The 17,211-nt window shown below is 41.5% G+C and overlaps 1 protein-coding gene across 3 annotated transcripts in view; it reads right to left on the bottom strand.

Annotated features, from left to right (window-relative positions):
• Positions 1-17,211, bottom strand: part of LOC308083346 (uncharacterized protein) — a 61,103-nt gene that overhangs the window by 26,861 nt on the left and 17,031 nt on the right. For 2 of the 3 annotated variants that reach the window (XM_080425639.1, XM_080425640.1), the window contains exons 6-10: positions 17,059-17,155; positions 16,229-16,375; positions 3,899-4,103; positions 2,835-3,004; positions 1,526-1,579 (exon numbers count right to left, since the gene is read on the bottom strand). In XM_080425639.1, the coding sequence (XP_080281765.1) occupies positions 1,526-1,579; positions 2,835-3,004; positions 3,899-4,103; positions 16,229-16,375; positions 17,059-17,155 (673 nt within the window). The remainder of the gene's footprint in view (positions 1-1,525; positions 1,580-2,834; positions 3,005-3,898; positions 4,104-16,228; positions 16,376-17,058; positions 17,156-17,211) is intronic. The other variant, XM_080425641.1, reaches the window with a different exon arrangement.

Below are 17,211 nucleotides of genomic sequence, written 5' to 3'. Positions count from 1 at the left end.
GAGCTCTGAGCTTGTAGATCGGCTATTTTGAAACAGACAATATCTAAAGTGGTTTAAAGGTATTTTGATTCTGGAGACCCCCTAGAACCTCTGGGGGTCCTCGGACCCCACTTTGAGAACCATTGATCTATACTATTAGTACTGCTATTATAGGACTAGTATTAGTAGGCTACTAAGATTAGTATTAGTATTAGCACTAGTAGTATGTGTCCTTCATGCTACTATGGATCAGAACAGAAGTCGATGCGACGCGCTGTGAGCTTGTAGATCGGCTATTTTCAAATAGCCTCTAGGTATAAAATAGGGCTAAAGTGGTTAATGTGTGTTTCATAATGTAATAATGTATATCTGCAAAGTAACTAGTAACTAAAGTTTTCAAATAATTGTAGTGGAGTAAAAGTACAATATGTCCCTCAGAGATGTAGTGGAGTAGAAGTAAAAGTACAGAAAATTGGCAATACTCCACTAAAGTAAAAATACCTAAACATTTTACTTAAGTACAGTACTTGAGTAAATGTACTTTTGGTTACTTTACACCACTGGCGTCGGGTGAAAACCTTGTATGTCCAAAACTTTTCCTTTTTAGTTAGTACAATTTTTTTTTTTAAGTGAAAATAGCTGATCTACAAGTTCACAGCCTTGTAGATCAGCGATTTTCACTACTTCTGTGTGACCCTCTTCTATGATGAAGTAGGGCATTACTTTACGAAAAAAAGTTAAACTATGAACATGCAAAGTTTGAAATTTTTTTATAATCCGACTAAATTGATTAATTTAGTATGATTATGATTTAAGGCCTAAATTTGTACAAAGTGCGTTGCACAAAAATAATAATGCTTCTGGGGATTCTACAAATGTCTTCTAAATCCTAACAGTTTTTGAATTTTTTATTATGTTGCTATAATATCAGTGGTTCTCTAACTTTTTACATGTCAAGGACCCCCCAAAATGTTGTTCCAGGGACCCCCCCCAGAAGCAAAGATTTGAGTTAAAAAAATTCGCTTCAAAAGTATATATACAGTCAAAGATTTGCACACATTTTCACGATTTAAAAAAGGAAAATAGCAGATCTACAAGCTCTTATCTAATGAGCTTGTAGATCTGCTATTTTTGAATAGCCCAAAGTATAAAATAATGGTTAAAGTGGTTACAGACGGATGCGTTCCCGGCTTTAATGGGTTAATAACTCTGATCAGCCATCGGTGTCTAGGACCTCTATCCTTTTACTGACAATGAAAGAGAGGAGATGAGTCCGCGTGACGTTAGAACGTTATTTACGTTATTTAAGTTAGTCTCTGAACGTCTCAGCCTGACAACTTGGGAGTGAGATGTGTTTGTTGGAAGATGCGACGCGCCAGCGCTCCCCGACACAAAATAAACAGTGAATGAGCCTCATGAGGCTCATTAAAGTATCCTATGCCTACAGAGTTAAATGGATATTTAGTTTTGAGGCGATGTAACGTTTGAAAGATCATTCTTCACATCAAAGAAAGAAAGGTAGACCATAAAAACGTTCATTACTTACATTGTGCTGGATCACGCAACGTGGCGTTATTCCTTACGGCAAAATTATGTTCCTCTGTAATGGACAGTTAATATGATATAACTATTAATATTTGTAAGCATTGTTGTTAGTGGCATTGATGTTATTTGCTGCTTGATCACATAGCTTTATTCTCTACTCCATGTCATGGCATGCTACTTATGTCTGTCTGTAAATAATTGTAATGGACAGTCGGCCTGGAAAATGGTAGCCTATTAATGTGTGAGCATTTTTGTCGGTGTCACTAGTAGAATGTTTAATAGAAATACACCGAGAGAGTGCCCGGCATAGAGTTGCACGCTGCGCACGTCAAAGAGAAATGAAATTGATTTGACCATGAACATGTGACACAGTGTGTTGGAGGGCTGGGCGATATGACTTCAAATCACGATTATTTCAAACTTTGTTTTACACACTTTCTTTTTTACACCGCCCTCATTGTTCTGACAAGATCGATTGATATACAAGAAAACAAATACAGATGTGTATATATATATTTATATTAAAAAAATGTACTGCTTTGTGATTATTTGAGTAATCTATATTAGCAAGATTAAGTCGGTTCTAGTCGAGGTTCTGGTGTAAGTCGAGGTTCTAAATGTTGGTTTCCATATAAGTATTATTTTGGGTTAACCAATAAATCCCCAGTATCCGCTCAGTAGAGCTTGTAGATCGGCTATTTTCAGTGAAAGCTTTCCCCACAATAACAGAAAACAGAAAATACACTAGTATAGAGCTCTGAGGGACACCACTCAACTATATGGAGTTTGAGTGGTTATCGCATTCACTGCCAATAAGGACGACTTATGACGAGACATCGTCCAAACGGCCTCAGAAATCGTCCAAACACCCTCACTGCCAAGGACGACTTTTGGCGACTTTTTTTTCTTTCTTTTTTTTCCACACAGAACCAGGAGATAGCGTGATCCAAAGATGTACTAATCCATTCACTTCCTGGTTAAAATATTTGGGAAATATTCGGTATCTCGGCTCCTGTGTTTTACTATGTCTTTTTGGCGAGACATGCTATTTCTCAACGGCGTATAACAAGCGAACGGGAGGTCACGATGAAATTGTTCTCATTTTGTGGGAAGCACAGTGAAACCCTCTGTGATTAGCAACCATCAGGGGATCGATCATACTGGAGATAAATATTCTGTGACTACTTGGAAAAGGTAAGAAATTTGAAAAATCGCTGGCAGTCAGGGTTTTATTTATTTATCTATTTACTCTGGCAGTGGAAGAGTTAATTGCCCAGCCCTAGTGTGTGTGTGGGGGGGGGGGTTCTTACTGGGGTAGGTGGTGGGGGTGTGGACGAGGTTTTGATGGTTCTTGAGCTGCTGAGGGGAGGAGAACAGCCTGTAACACTCTCTACACGTGGTCACGTCCTCCTCTCTGCCGCCGGCCGTCGCCTTGGGGACCATTATCACCTCACAGTGACACAGCATGTGCTGCATGAGCCTGGACGGACACACACACACACACACACACACACACACACACACACACACACACACACACACACACACACACACACACACACACACACACACGCTTTGTTAGTCTACCTCTACCACAATGCTTGACAATGATAAAGTTACTTTTTTTTCTGAAGTGCTATACTTTAAGTACTTTTACTTTACTTGAGTATGACCATTTTTCAATACTTTAGACTTCTTCTCCACTACATTTCAGAGGCAAATATTGTAGCCATTCAGCGAATATCTGCTAAAACAAGCTGTGCGATGACGTCAGATGTAGGCGGATCTGTGGATCTCTTGTGATTGGTTTAGGGAAATTCGAATCCCCTCCCCCTTATAATCACCGACACTGCAGCCAATTTCAGTCAAATTCTGCTATTCAAAATGTACTTGAGTAAAAGTACAAATGTATTGGCATCAAAATGTACTTAAAGTACCAAAGTACTCATTATGAAGATTGTCTCATTTCAAGTTTTCAAATGTATAAACACCTTTTCAAAATAGCAGATCTACAAGCTCACAATGCGTCGCATCGCGACGCATTGTGAGCTTGTAGATCGGCTATTTTCAAATGGCTGAAATGTATATGAGGCTGAAGTGGATATAATGTATGTTTTGTAATAGTAATCTAAATCTACAAAGTAACTAGTAACTAAAGTTTTCAAATAATTGTAGTGGAGTAAAAGTACAATATTTGCCTCTGAAATGTAGTGGAGTAGAAGTAAAAAGTATTGGAACTTGGAAATACTCGAGTAAAGTACAAATACCTCACCGCACTTAAGTACAGTACTTGAGTAATGTACTTAGTTACTTTACGCCGCCGAGAATCGGCCTTAGGTCTCGATGGGTTTTAAAGTAAGGTACACTGACTTACCCGATGTTGTTCATGAGTCTGCTGCGGCAGACCTGACACTGGAAGCATCTGACACTGGAAACATGCTCATTGTGGAGGATGGGTTCTTTCTGGTTGCCCTCGGCCCGTCCGTAGTAGAACTCCTCCACCGTCATCACCACCTTGGGCGCGCTGGGCGGGGCCACGGCGCTCAGAGCGGGAGTGGGGGGCGTGGCCGTAGCGGTCACTGAACGACAACAACAGAGAAATCTACCATTATTTTCATTTTCAACCCAAACAAACAGTGATTCCCAACCTTGTGGGCCACGGGGACCACTGGTGGTGCAGTGAGGATATTACAAGTGGGCCCCCAAATAATTGACAGCCATATTGAACATGTAGGTGTTACCAATTACAGAAATTAACTATTAAGCCCTGGAACGCATCCGTGTCATTTTAGATTTTGGCTATTTTTGAAAAAACATGACAATTTGTGCAAATCTTTGAATATATTTTTTTTGTAGGGAACATTTGTAACTCAAATCTTTGCTTCTGGGGGGTCCCTGGAACTAAATATTTTGAGATGGGGGTCCGCGGCCAAATACATATAATTTGGGGGTCCTTGACATGAAAAAGTTTGAGAGCCACTGACATAGTAACATGTGTTTTGTTCAAAAAATTGTCAACTGACATTTTGTAGAATCGGCCTCAGGTCTTAATGGGTTAAGGCTCTTTTCCATTTAGTGTAGCACAGTGGTTCTGAATCTCAAACCTTTTTAATTTCAAGGATGCCCATAACTCTGTACAAATGGAACCAAATGGACCCCTGAGTACACACTCAGAGTTACACACCAGTAACGGGCCATTTGGAAGCCCCTCAAGGAACCATGAGGGTACCTGGACCACATGCTCAATATCAGCACCCTGACCCTGTTTGACTAGAATGGAACAGAGCCTTAATTAGTATCATTGGTAAGACCTGTGAAGGAAGTAAGGAAGAGGCCCAATTTCTTTCCAATGTGGCTGCTGTGCATGAAGGCCATTTTTTTTTTTACAACTTCTTCAAACACTAGTTTTAGTGTTTGGACAATGCGTTGCATTGTGACGGGTTGTGAACTTGTAGATCAGCAATTTTTTTTAAACAAATTGCAAAACACTAGGGATTAAGTGGTCAATCTATTCAATGATATATAATTGTCTTTAATATATAAAAATATGCACTTCTCAATTATTCCATTAACTGAAAAATGTATCGATACAATAATTGCCATGACAATAATCGATAGCTGTAGCCCTAAGTAACACTGTATATTAAGGCCGGGTCTATTGTGCATTGTAAGCACATTTATAATGCATTACAATGCACTTATAAGGCATTATAACAGTTGTTATAAATGTTTATAATTATGCATAACATCTTATAACAAGGCTTATGAAGCATTACGAGTGCTGGTCATAATGTATTCATTATAAGCTCAGTGGAACAGCACATTATAACTACCATAACTTAGTCAGTCATAGTGTCTTTGTTATAAGTTATGCATATTTATAAACATTTATAACAAGTGTTATGAAGCCTTTTAAGTGCATTATAAATATGATTATAATGCATTATAGACCCGACCTTTAAGTAAAGTGTTACCTGGTGTTCCGCTGAGATTATAATGCATTATGACCAGCACTTTATAAACCTTGTTATAGGTTGTCATACATGATTATAAACATTTATAACAAGTGTTATGCATTATAACGCATTATAGACCCGCCCTTAATATACAGTCTTACCCAGCCATAGTTCAAATTGCATATGTATGAGTCTCTCTCTTCCAGCTTTGAAGTTGGTAATCGGAAGGCTTTTGCACACCTGAATGAAATCTTTTTGACAGGTGCATTGGTTTATTCTTTATTCAAAATCTTTGAAGAACTTAGGGATAAACTATTTTGCCTGTCTGTTTTGATTACACACAAAAGTCTAGGAAAATATACCTGCCGGAAAGGCTTAATTTTCAAGATGGCGTCCAAAATGGGGGCCGGGAGCTTAAAATAGATACTGTATATCTCAATTGCAAAAAAGTATACAAGGTACTTCTAGACATGCTTAATAGAGCATCACAAACATTTTAACCACGTTATCTATATTTTATAATTGGCTATTCAAAAATAGCAGATATACAAGCTCACTGTGCATCAATTCGTGTCGCATTGCAAGCTTGTACATCTTATATTTTTGATTTTTAACACAAATATTGTCTTCAGGGGGTCCCTGGCACAAATATATTTTCACTTATGGAAGCTCATTTCCACCAAGGTGATGGGATTATAACGAGAAACTATATCCAAATAATTACTTCTCAAAATAATAAACTTTCTCAAAATGAGTATCTGACAATTATGACTTCTATCTCGAAAGAATGACTAGTAGAGTTAGTATCACAACATGACTTGTTTCTCAAATGATATATTCCAAGTCTTTATTTTCTAGATACTAAGTCATTCTTTTTAGACACCAAGTCATTATTTCAAGAAAGTTTCTCATTGAAGTATCATGTACAATATATCACCATTAATATGAGCATACATCTATCTTCAATCAAAGGATATATGATCAATGAAATGTAAATACAGTATATAAATCCCTGCATATGCACAGACTATGGGCTAACAGTATGTACAGTGTCAGCCAGCCTCCACATTTATGGATTTATTGGTGTTAACAGTGAATATGAGCAATATACAATCTATCAACGGTGAAACAATGACTAATAAGATAACGTTTATTACTTCCATATTGCCTTGTGTGTGGTGTGATGTTATGATTGTAATGATCTGAAAATGAAACAAATGGAATCCCAAACCTGCAAAGTTTATTTGCAAAAGAAAATCTGCAAAGGTCACATTATCATTATATACCAGCAGTCCACAAAATTACTACAGCACTCTTACTGTACAGTATATAGAACATACTAAATAAACAGTACCAGTACTGTTATCCAATGTATATAGAACATACCAGTATACCCGTACAGTTATACTGTATTGAACATAGTAAACCAACAGTTATCCACTATACAGAACATACTTTGTAGTTAAGTATACCAACTCACGTGACAGTGAATTTGAGGAAAAGCTGATTATGGGAGCTTGTAGATCTGCTATTTTCTGCTGAATGTTTGCCCCAGAATGGGGACGCTAGGGTGGTTAACCTAAAGCCTAACCTGTTCTGTTCATTACTTATAATGAAATGTTATAATCAAAATCTATGTTTGTCATTTGGAACGTTGATTTTCCCTGGTTAGTGTCAGTTTTTCTCCAGAGTTTTGCAGACTCACTACGGAGTTTGCAAACTACCTGATTGACTTGTGACATGTACATATGGAAGTAGCTTTCCACATGTCCCCTGGTGTGGTTCAAATCCTTAGGAAAATAATCTCTGTTCAATAAATGTACAAGTACAGTACAATGTCCCCAAAGGAGCTTCACGGTATCTCCATCTTGGTCTTCATTTAGCATTCCAGCATCTTTGAACATGTAAGTTTGATCCAGCAGACGTTGGGTCATCAACAAGTGTCCACAGAGAAAATCCAAACAGAAATACAAAACGCACTGGCAGCGAAAACAAAAACTTAACCAGATTAGTTGTGGAACACTATACTAATGCTTTGGAAATATGCAGATAATGCAGTCGAGACATTAACAATGGGGGGAGAGCAGGACTTCAAGTATACCAGTACTGTTATCCACCGTGTATACTAGAACATCGTAAAGTGCGGCAGTGGCTCAGGGGTAGAGTGGCCGGATGGGAACCGTGAGGTTCTCAGTTCGATCCCGGGCTTCCCCAGAGTTAGTGTTGAAGTGTCCTTGAGCAAGACGCTGAACCCCTAATTGCTCCCGATGAGCAGGTTGGTGCCTTGCATTTCCTCTGCCATCGGTGTGTGAATGTGTGAATGAGTGAATGTAATGCACAATCTATGTAAAGCGCTTTGGATAAAAGCGCTATATAAATGCACCATTTATTTATTTATAAGTAACAGCAACAAAAACAATCATAAAGATAAAGATTAAGACTGGGTGTTTTGGACCAGTTTCTTGTTCACTTGATTGAAGCCATGGCGACTTCAAAGATCAAAGACAGACAGGTGAGGACTAGCAGCCATCTGCTGGATGCAACCTCCAGACCTCCTGCTGGGGCTAGAGGGCGTGCACAGCCAGTTCACACAATGGGGGCCAACAGTTCCTGCATCCTCCATCCCAAAAGCAGCGGGCGCAGTGTCGAAGCGGCCTGGCTGGGACATGAAGGGCAGGGTAGCCGACTTGACGGTAAAGCTCGCCAGAGCCAAGAGCGACGCAGAGTCTGCAGAGTGTGAGAACACGATGCTGAAGAACTCGCTGAGTGAGAGATGCACCACACAACGCAGTGTGGAGGAGAAGCTCGAGCGACTGGAGAGCCAGATCAGCGAGGCGAAGGGGCAGCAGCAGGCCCTTTTGGGAGGAAAAACGCAAACAAGCAAGTACGTCAGCCGAACCGGACAAACGGAAGGGACTTTTCCACCTTCTAAAACAAAAGTGTGAGGCCATGGCGACCCTCACATCAAGTCAGCAAGCTGGGCTGGAAGAGCTGACGTTGCAGAAATCCCTGCGTGGCTGGACCCTGGACCGTGTCCGCACCCAGCTCAGGGACACCGAGGAAGACCTTGCCAGCCAGCAGGCGATGGATGCGCACCTGCACGATGAGGTCCTCGCTGGCCTCGCTACTCGCCGTGCCCTCGAAAACAAGATGCATGACCTCAAGGGCAACATCAGGGTGCTGTGCAGAGTGCGTCCTCCAGTGGATGGAGAAATGAGCTGTATCCCTGTCCACGACATCAGGGCACTGACTCTGATCAAGCCTGAGGAGTTAACCATGACAGAAGACCGACAGAAGCCCTACCTCTTCAGGTTTGGCCAGGTGTTGGGTCCCCATGTGTCCCAGGAAGAGGTCTTCAATGAGGTCTCCCTGCCCGTCCAGTCGGTCTTGGATGGATCCAACGTGTGCTGCGTGGCATACGGCCAGACGGGCAGTGGCAAGACACCGTGGAGGGTGGTGCCACGGAGGAGAGCAAGGGGCTTATTCCCAGGGCGGTGCAGCAGCTGCTGGATGGAGGGAGGAGACGGGAGGAGGAACAAGGCTGGCAGTACTCTTTCAAGGTGAGTCTCGTTGATGTTTGTGGCGAGACGGTAACATACTTGCTGGCCAGCGTGGTGGACGAGGGGGCACGGCAGGAGGTCTGCAAGGTCATGGCCACCTCAGTAAAGAAGGTGCGTCATGTGATGGATGCAGCCACCCAGCGTAGTGTGGCTGCTGGGGCCGGCATCCAGCAGCACTCCTCTGGTGCACATTCACTGTTCCACCTGGATGTTCCCTGTGCCTGGTGAATGTGAATGGCAACATTCCCAGGACTCTCTACCACCCTTCAGTGGTGGAAAAATACTCAAATGTTTTACTTAAGTAGAAGTAAATTCAAATTGATATGCACGAGTCGGCAGCTTTTGTAGCTTGGTAAAAGGTGTGAATGGCGCAGCCAATGTATATATTGTCGGAGTAGCAGATTTTTCTTTTCTGGCCAGCGTCTTTCAGCAGCTAGACTGGGCCAGAGCTCCATTGCCTGGGCCGTGGCCCAAGAGGCCCAACAGACACTTCTCTTCAGTTCTGGGTGATCAGCTCTGCTTCGTCCTCCTGGCCGTTCGCTGTGACACGATTTCGTTCCAAGTGTCTTTGCCTGATGCAGGACAAGTGTTCATCGCTTAATTCGTGGTGGATGAGTGAGGAGCGCTGAAAGTCGGTGCATTCGTTTGATTTGTGCATACGCGAGTCCGCTTTGTTGCATTTAGTACAAAGGTCACAGTACATGAAGTACAGTACATTGTCCTCAGAGAGACGCAACCATTGGAATGAGGTGAGCCCATACTTGAGGAACCTGGTTCTCTTTTCTTTGGAGGTCTGCTTTTTGGGGATTATTTTTGAAGTTTCAACATCGACTTAAACTCCCAATTTCAGAAGGCTTAGCTGAAACAGAGGCAGGCGTAAGTCTTCGTTTCACCTCTCGCATGGTACTCTTGGTAGGCGGAGCAGGGGCTGAGGCAGGGGAGGGGACATCAGAGGTAGATTTAGAAGCAGAAAATATACCGGCAACAGTTTGATGGCCAGCAATATATTCTTCTTCTTTGTTCTTTATAGTTTTTTTCTATGATGAAATTTTAACAATAAATGACTGGTGTCAACGACTGGTCTAACTAGTATAAACTAAAGCGCACATCATGTAATCATGATGTGCGCTTCCCCCGTAAAGATGTGTTACCCCTTGAGAAAGGCAATGCACCAGCGGTTCCCAACCTTTTCTGGATCAAGGCCCACTTGAGCATCTCGAAAGTCTTCATGGCCCACCCATCTGACAACTTAATACGTCAGCCAAAATGGCTGCCGTGTTAAGTGGTCTGCCATGTGTATTCTAATGATCAATCCATTGGTGCATATATATCATTAAGAAAGGACGCACTAATATCACCTTCGATGAGTTCACAGGGCACATGCTACGCTACCCTGCTAATACTATCTTATGTACAACAAAACCCTTGTTGAAATCATAGAAAAACTAAAGAAACATCCCCGTCATAAATAATAATAATAATAATAATTCCAGCTGACATTGCCATTTGCACAGACTCAGACCCAGGATCACAAGTTTCAACAACGACCTGAAACGTGATCGTCTTAACTCGACTTCCAGCGTCAAAATCGCCCGTTGCTCTTAATAATTCACCACAGTGGTTGTTATAGTGATATTATAAATAGCTTTATAGATATAATAATAATTATTTTTATAATTAAAATTCCACCAAAAAAGAAAACTAATGCTGGCCAACAGACAATAAGCATGTATATTTTGTGATGCCAGGTCTACCTGTGATGCCCTCCTCCCTGCCTCAGCCTGTAGCCTTCATTATATTGTCGCTGTCGGGCAGACCTCTTATGTCCAAAATTTGTATTTATAAATCTCACAGACTTTACCACTGTCACTTTCAAAATGTTTTTAAAATAGTGGGGGGGAAAGCAGATCTACAAGCTCAACGTGTTGTGATGCGTCGTGAGCTTGTAGATCAGCTTTGGAGGAAAAGAAAGTTCAGTCAGATAACTCACAAATAGATTGAACCAATATTATAGACCGAATATATTGAACGAATATTATAGAATGAGAATACAAGTGTGAATGTAATATTTTATCTTGGCGTCCAGGCTCTGCTCAGCACAATTAACTCATTCAGTGCCACTGGACGTCTAAGACGTCCGTTTTAACATAAGCCCTGAGTGCCACTGGAAGATGTTTTTTTTTTTTTCTTTTAGATTTTTTTTTTCAGAACCCAAGATATCATGATTTGAAAATATTCTGCTCCATTCACTCTTTGTTTAACTTCTTACTGAAAAAGGCTGTATCTCGGCTCCTAAGCACTTTTTTTTTTACAATTAATTTTGGCTGTGCCAAACTGCCATAAATAAGCCGGGCACTGAATGAGTTAAGACAACCATCATTAACCTTTAAGAGCAGGGAGATAGATATATAATAACACAACCCCCCATGGGGAACAGAACCAATAGCAGAGCCCACTGGTGGTGGGAGCAAACGCCGCATGACAGCACCCATGACACACAAGTGGACGGAACACAGATGTAAGTGGTCTTAAATAACCCGCCCGATTGGACAGCTGACTGCCACGTCAGTGTATGACGTACTGTATGGGTCTGCATGGCGCTGTATACAGCCACATAGAAGGAGCATGCATGTAACCTCTCGAGTGTATGCTGCCTGAACTAACTCGCAGGCTACGTATCATTTGAAATATGGAGATACAAAGGTTTCTGCCCAACAGCGATGTTGTCTTCTGTTGCTACGTTTAGCTGTGACAGCATACCTCTCCATGAGCTGTGATTACATCTGCCTCTAGTTTCGAGTCTGCTGCCATCTTCTGTACCCATTTGTTTAATTATCAGATCAATCCAACGTAGTACATGAATATAACCACAATCATCACCATATGAGATCAAAGGCGAGTTAAAGGGGTATTTCACTTTAAAACACTTCCGGTCTTCATTTTATTGTCTACTCTTGTCTTTTGTGTTGCACCCCACAGTTTTTTTAAGTTGCTCCCTTCAATATTTAGATATACTGTATGTAACGCCCCCCTCCTATTCAAACTCAATGTTAACCATGTCAGACTCATTTAAAACAACATGTGTCCCTGCTTCCGGTGACTGATATTGTCCTTCTAATGTGTGACGGAGCTGTGTTTTTTCAATTACTTTTTAAATTATTGTGATTTGTTTCATAAATTTCTCATTTTCAAAACAAATAAATAATAAAAAAGGGGGGAAAAGGAGAGTAACAGTCACCCGAACCAGGGACGTGGATGTGTTGAAAATGATTCTATGGTTAAAATGGAGAATGAAGTTGAATATGCTTGTAGATCAGCTTTGAAAAAAATGAGGGGGGCATGTGAATGCATATCAAAAAACTAAATATTGAATCAAGCAACTTAGACGGTACTAAGTTAGCCTACTGGCAGCGTGCACAAGAACCTTTGGCGCTGATAGGTCCAGCAATTTGAAATAGCAGCTCCAGACACACACACACACACACACACACACACCGACCGACACAGACAGGCCCTCTTATAGACGGCTGGCCCCCTACAGAGCCACAACGCAAAAATAATCAGTGACAGTGTCCCCTGTTTTTCTTTTGGTTAAGACAAAACATGTTTTTGTGAAAATGTTTAAGCTCTATATTCTGATAGAAATTAGGGCTGGGCGATAAATCACGATTATTTCAAACTTTACCTTGACTTAGATTTTTTTTCCCCTGAATGTTTTATTTATTTTTACACTCTGACCAGGTCAGTACTGAAAATAACTATTAAAGCTAACATGTTTTTTTCTAACGCCTGCATATATTATCTTTGTGATTTTTTTATAATTAAAGGAAACAGCCAATCTCTTTATGGCTATTTATTGAACCTTTCTGAACAGTTGAATTGTTCATATCAAAGCACAGTAGCACACATGAATTGAAATGAAAATATAGTGGGAACATTTCACATTTTAGTTCTAAAATGTAGAAAATAATGTCTTATATGAAAGAAAAAGACACAAATAATGTAAGAAATATTGTATTGATCTCTTGTAAACAAAAATACATTATTTTAAATGATGCTCCAATGTTGTTCCAACATTCCAGCACGTGGTCTTCAATCTTGTTCTGTCACTCTATGCACTAGTATGCATTTTACTCTACTGTAGGTTCTTACTGAGAAACACTAGCATGTTCCCATCATCAGGTTTCAGGCAGGATCTGAGGCACGTAACAAGGTTTCCTCCTGAACTAAATACTCGCTCGGACGGGGAGCTTGTGGTTGATACGCAAAGGTACTTTTTTTCTACCTTGCTTAGAGTGGGAAAGTTAACATGATACTTTACTCCACCATTCCAGTGGATTCTCCTCACTATTCAGCCACCATTCCAGTGGATTCTCCTCACTATTCAGCCACCATTCCAGTGGATTCTCCTCACTATTCAGCCAGGGAGACACCAAGTAGCTGCTCAGCACCTCTTCTACCGTTTGCTGAAGTGACACGGTGGGTGCAGTTGAAGGGAAGCCTCACTTCCTTTGAAAAAACGTCCTAATGACATCCTCGGCTTCTTGGCTTGTGATGAGGATGTAGAGAGCTCTGTGCTTCACTGTTGCATTTGTCGAAAAATGACTACGTCGACTACCTTTTTTCACTGACAAACTAAATAAAAACTAAATAAAAACTAAGCTATGATGACTAAAACTAAGACTAAATATATTGACAATTTCGTCAACAAATAAAAACTAGACTAGAATGTTAGTGAGGGACGAGTGGAGAAGAGATCCAGTAAAAGACAAGTTATTTTATAATTGTTTGCACTCGGGTGTTGTGCTCTGAAAATAGCCAATCTACAAGCTCACAACGCGTCGCAGTTGACTAAATCAACTGTAGTTTTAGTCGACTAAAATCTGATGATATTTAGTCGACTAAAACTAGACAAAAACATTTCAGATGACTAAAAATTTTACTAAAACTAAATGGAATTTTATTCAAAAGACTATGACTAAAACTAAATAAAAATGTGCTGTCAAAATCAGCACTGCTGTGCTCTCTGTGGTACGTTCCCTGAGGACTGCAGCAGCCGCAGACTCTCTGTTTTCACTTTTTCCTGAACGGTGGAGATGTGCAGAAATGCATGTGGTTTTAAATCTGGGATCCACAAAACTGGCTGTGTCCAGTAGCTCCTCTGTGGTGGGGTCTGAGTACTTCTCCTTAAGGTGCCCGAGGATGCAGGTTTTGATTGTTGCAGTCAGCTCCACGTCATCTTCCTTCTCAGCCAGCACTCGGACACAGAGAGGATGTGTAGGACAGGCTTCACAAATGAAATGGTAACACACTCTTCTCCTGACAGGGCTGATCAGGGCTGATCCATCCATCCATGGCCCACTTCATGATGTAATATGTAATGGCATCAGTTATTTCTTCCCATCGCTTCGAATCTTTTGCATATGGTGTGGCATTTGTAAATTCTTCCGTTTGGGACATCTTCTTTTACGGAACCACTCGGGCGGCCGGTCTCTCTCTTTTCAGTCTCTCTTTTTTTGAACCATGCACTCTTCATACTCTTTTGTGTGCTTGCTTTGCAAGTGATGAAACAAATTGGTGGCGTTGCCTCGGCCCGTCAAGACGTTTTTTCTGCAGTGTGTATGTCACAGGGAAATTGGCAGTCCAGGGAAATTGACAGGGGAGCGCTAGTTTTATAGGCGCGGGGCGGTGCTGCGAGGCGGGGCTTTGATGCGAGGACGACGACCACAACAACAATATAACAACCAGGAAGCTACGCTAGGGGAACGCTGAAAATAAAATGGATAATATGAGAGAAATACTCAAGTAAAGTACGAATACCTCAAAATTGTACTTGAGTAAATCTACTTTGTTACTTTACACCACTAGTACAAAGCTCAGTGGCGCACTTCGATAATCATTGGACTCCCCACCCACTACCACTGGGAGCCGGGGTTTGACTCTCGCTCGGGACATTACTTTTTCAAACAACCGCGGACTACTTTTTTTTCGCTGATAAAGTATAGTTTTGGACCATGACGGAGGCGCGCCGACTTAGCAGACCTTGAGGCCGAGGAGTCGCGCCCGAGCGCCTCCAGGCGCGAGTGCCCGCGACGACCGGCCGATGGTCTGCTAGTCGACTTAAGCGCCGTCCGAGTTATGTACCGATAGGCCCAGAATCGTAAATGATGTTGTGGGGACTGCGTTTGCCCCAAGTGCCACTCACTGCACTAACATAGCCCGCCAGGCCCGCCCCCTTGTGCTTCAACTGCATGGAATGAGGCTGTGTGTGTGTGTGTGTGCGTGCGTGCGTGCGTGCGTGCGTGCGTGCGTGCGTGCGTGCGTGCGTGCGTGCGTGCGTGCGTGCGTGCGTGCGTGCGTGCGTGCGCATGCGTGTGTGCGTGCTCGTTTGTGCATGCGTGCTCGTTTGTCCGTGCGTGTGTGGTGTGGGGCTCATGTCTGGCTTGCATTGCCCTCTAGCGTTGATTCTACAGAATTGCCTGAGGGGCGGTGAAAACAAGCGTACCCCTTTCAATTTCCCTGGAATGCCAATTTCTCTGTAACATATACAAGACTTATTTTTGTATGGGTGTCGTCTTCAGTGAAGCCAAAATGTGTCCAAACGACAGAGAAGGCGTGCTTTTTTGGTATAAGCTCAGGGATGTTTTTGGGACTTTCACTCCGTCTCCCACCCTGCCAGCTGTATTGAGTGTGAAAGTCAGCGAGTGAGCAAACACAACACAGAACACAGAGTTCTAAAGGGCCAGTTCAAGAGCACAGTGAAAGCATTAACTTTTTTGTTTTTGTTTCTTTTTAATAAAAAGAAATGAGGTTGGTTAGGTTGGTTTTATGTTCTTTTCTCGGTTTCAGTTAATGTTCAATTAATCGCCCAGCACTAGTGATCATTGCTATAAAGTGTTTGTTCAGTAACCGTGGTCCATCTGTACCTCCAGCTTTTTAGTAAACAGAAAATAAGATATGATTGTAGATCTGCTATTTTCATATATTTTTTAATGTTTTAGATTTGTTTTTGTCGAACATTCTCACCTATAATACGTATATATTATAATGACATGCCCAAAAAGGGATAGATAATGTTTTCATAAATGATCGATTACGATCATATTTTATAACTAGATTAAATCAATTAGTTTGATTAACAGTTGCAACTCTAAAGTGGTTACGTTATGCATTCTTGGGGGAACTTACCTATACGCTGCTGGGAGATGATGGGGGCGGAACTGAGCTTGGTGGTGCTGGCTGCTGATTGGCTGATAGGGAGAGTGAGGTAGGTGGGCCGGACTGTACCAACTGGAGGGGGGACACGGGGCTGACCCAACGGAGCAAGGGGAGGGGCTGAGAATAGAGCAGGGTTATTAATGAATCTTCTTAATGTTACTGTTATTATTACATCTACAGGTGTATCTAAAAATATGTATATTGTGGAAAGGTGCATAATGAATGATATTTTAAGATCGATTTTAGATTTTCATGAGCTGTATGCCATTGTCATCAAGATTAAAACAAAACAAAGAAAAGGCTTCAAATATTTCACTTTATCAGTGATGAATCTAGAATATAGGAAAGTTAAACTTTTTGATTACATTACAGAGAGAAAATGTCCTTTCCACAATGTTCTAATTTTATTTATATTACTATGCAAGTGTCACTAGAACTGTGTTATTAAGTCATTATAATGAAAGAAATCTCTTTGTGGTGCTAGTCTCTGACAGGGTTAGACATTCATTTCCAATTATCAGATCAGGACAGATAAGGGACAACTTCAGATATTTACATACTAATCTACATCATGACAACTACATCAGTTGCTTTTCAAAAGTACTTAAAATGAGAAAAGTTCTCCATAACTGCTGAAAAAGCAGCTGTCCGGAGGAAGTTCATAGTTGTACCGGATTGAAGGGGTTAAACATTGAAATGATCAGATTAGACATTAATGGTCAGGTGGTCAGATTTGACGTTGTGATGTTCAGATTATGTAGATTATTATGTTGAACATGGGGATTATCAGCAGGCCTTACACTGGATGAAGGTGAGAGGCTGCAGGCTGGATCCGGGAGCCATGTTCAAAACTAGCCGTGTCATTTGGAATGGCCTCCCAGCTCCCCCCGGGAAACCCTGGAGGGACACACACACACACACACACACACACACACACACACACACACACACAC

The sequence above is a fragment of the Gymnoscopelus braueri genome (assembly GCF_963280865.1).
Source record: "Gymnoscopelus braueri genome assembly, chromosome: 4".
Classification (NCBI taxonomy): Eukaryota; Metazoa; Chordata; class Actinopteri; order Myctophiformes; family Myctophidae; genus Gymnoscopelus; species Gymnoscopelus braueri.
This window is presented reverse-complemented; position numbering and strand designations above follow the sequence as displayed.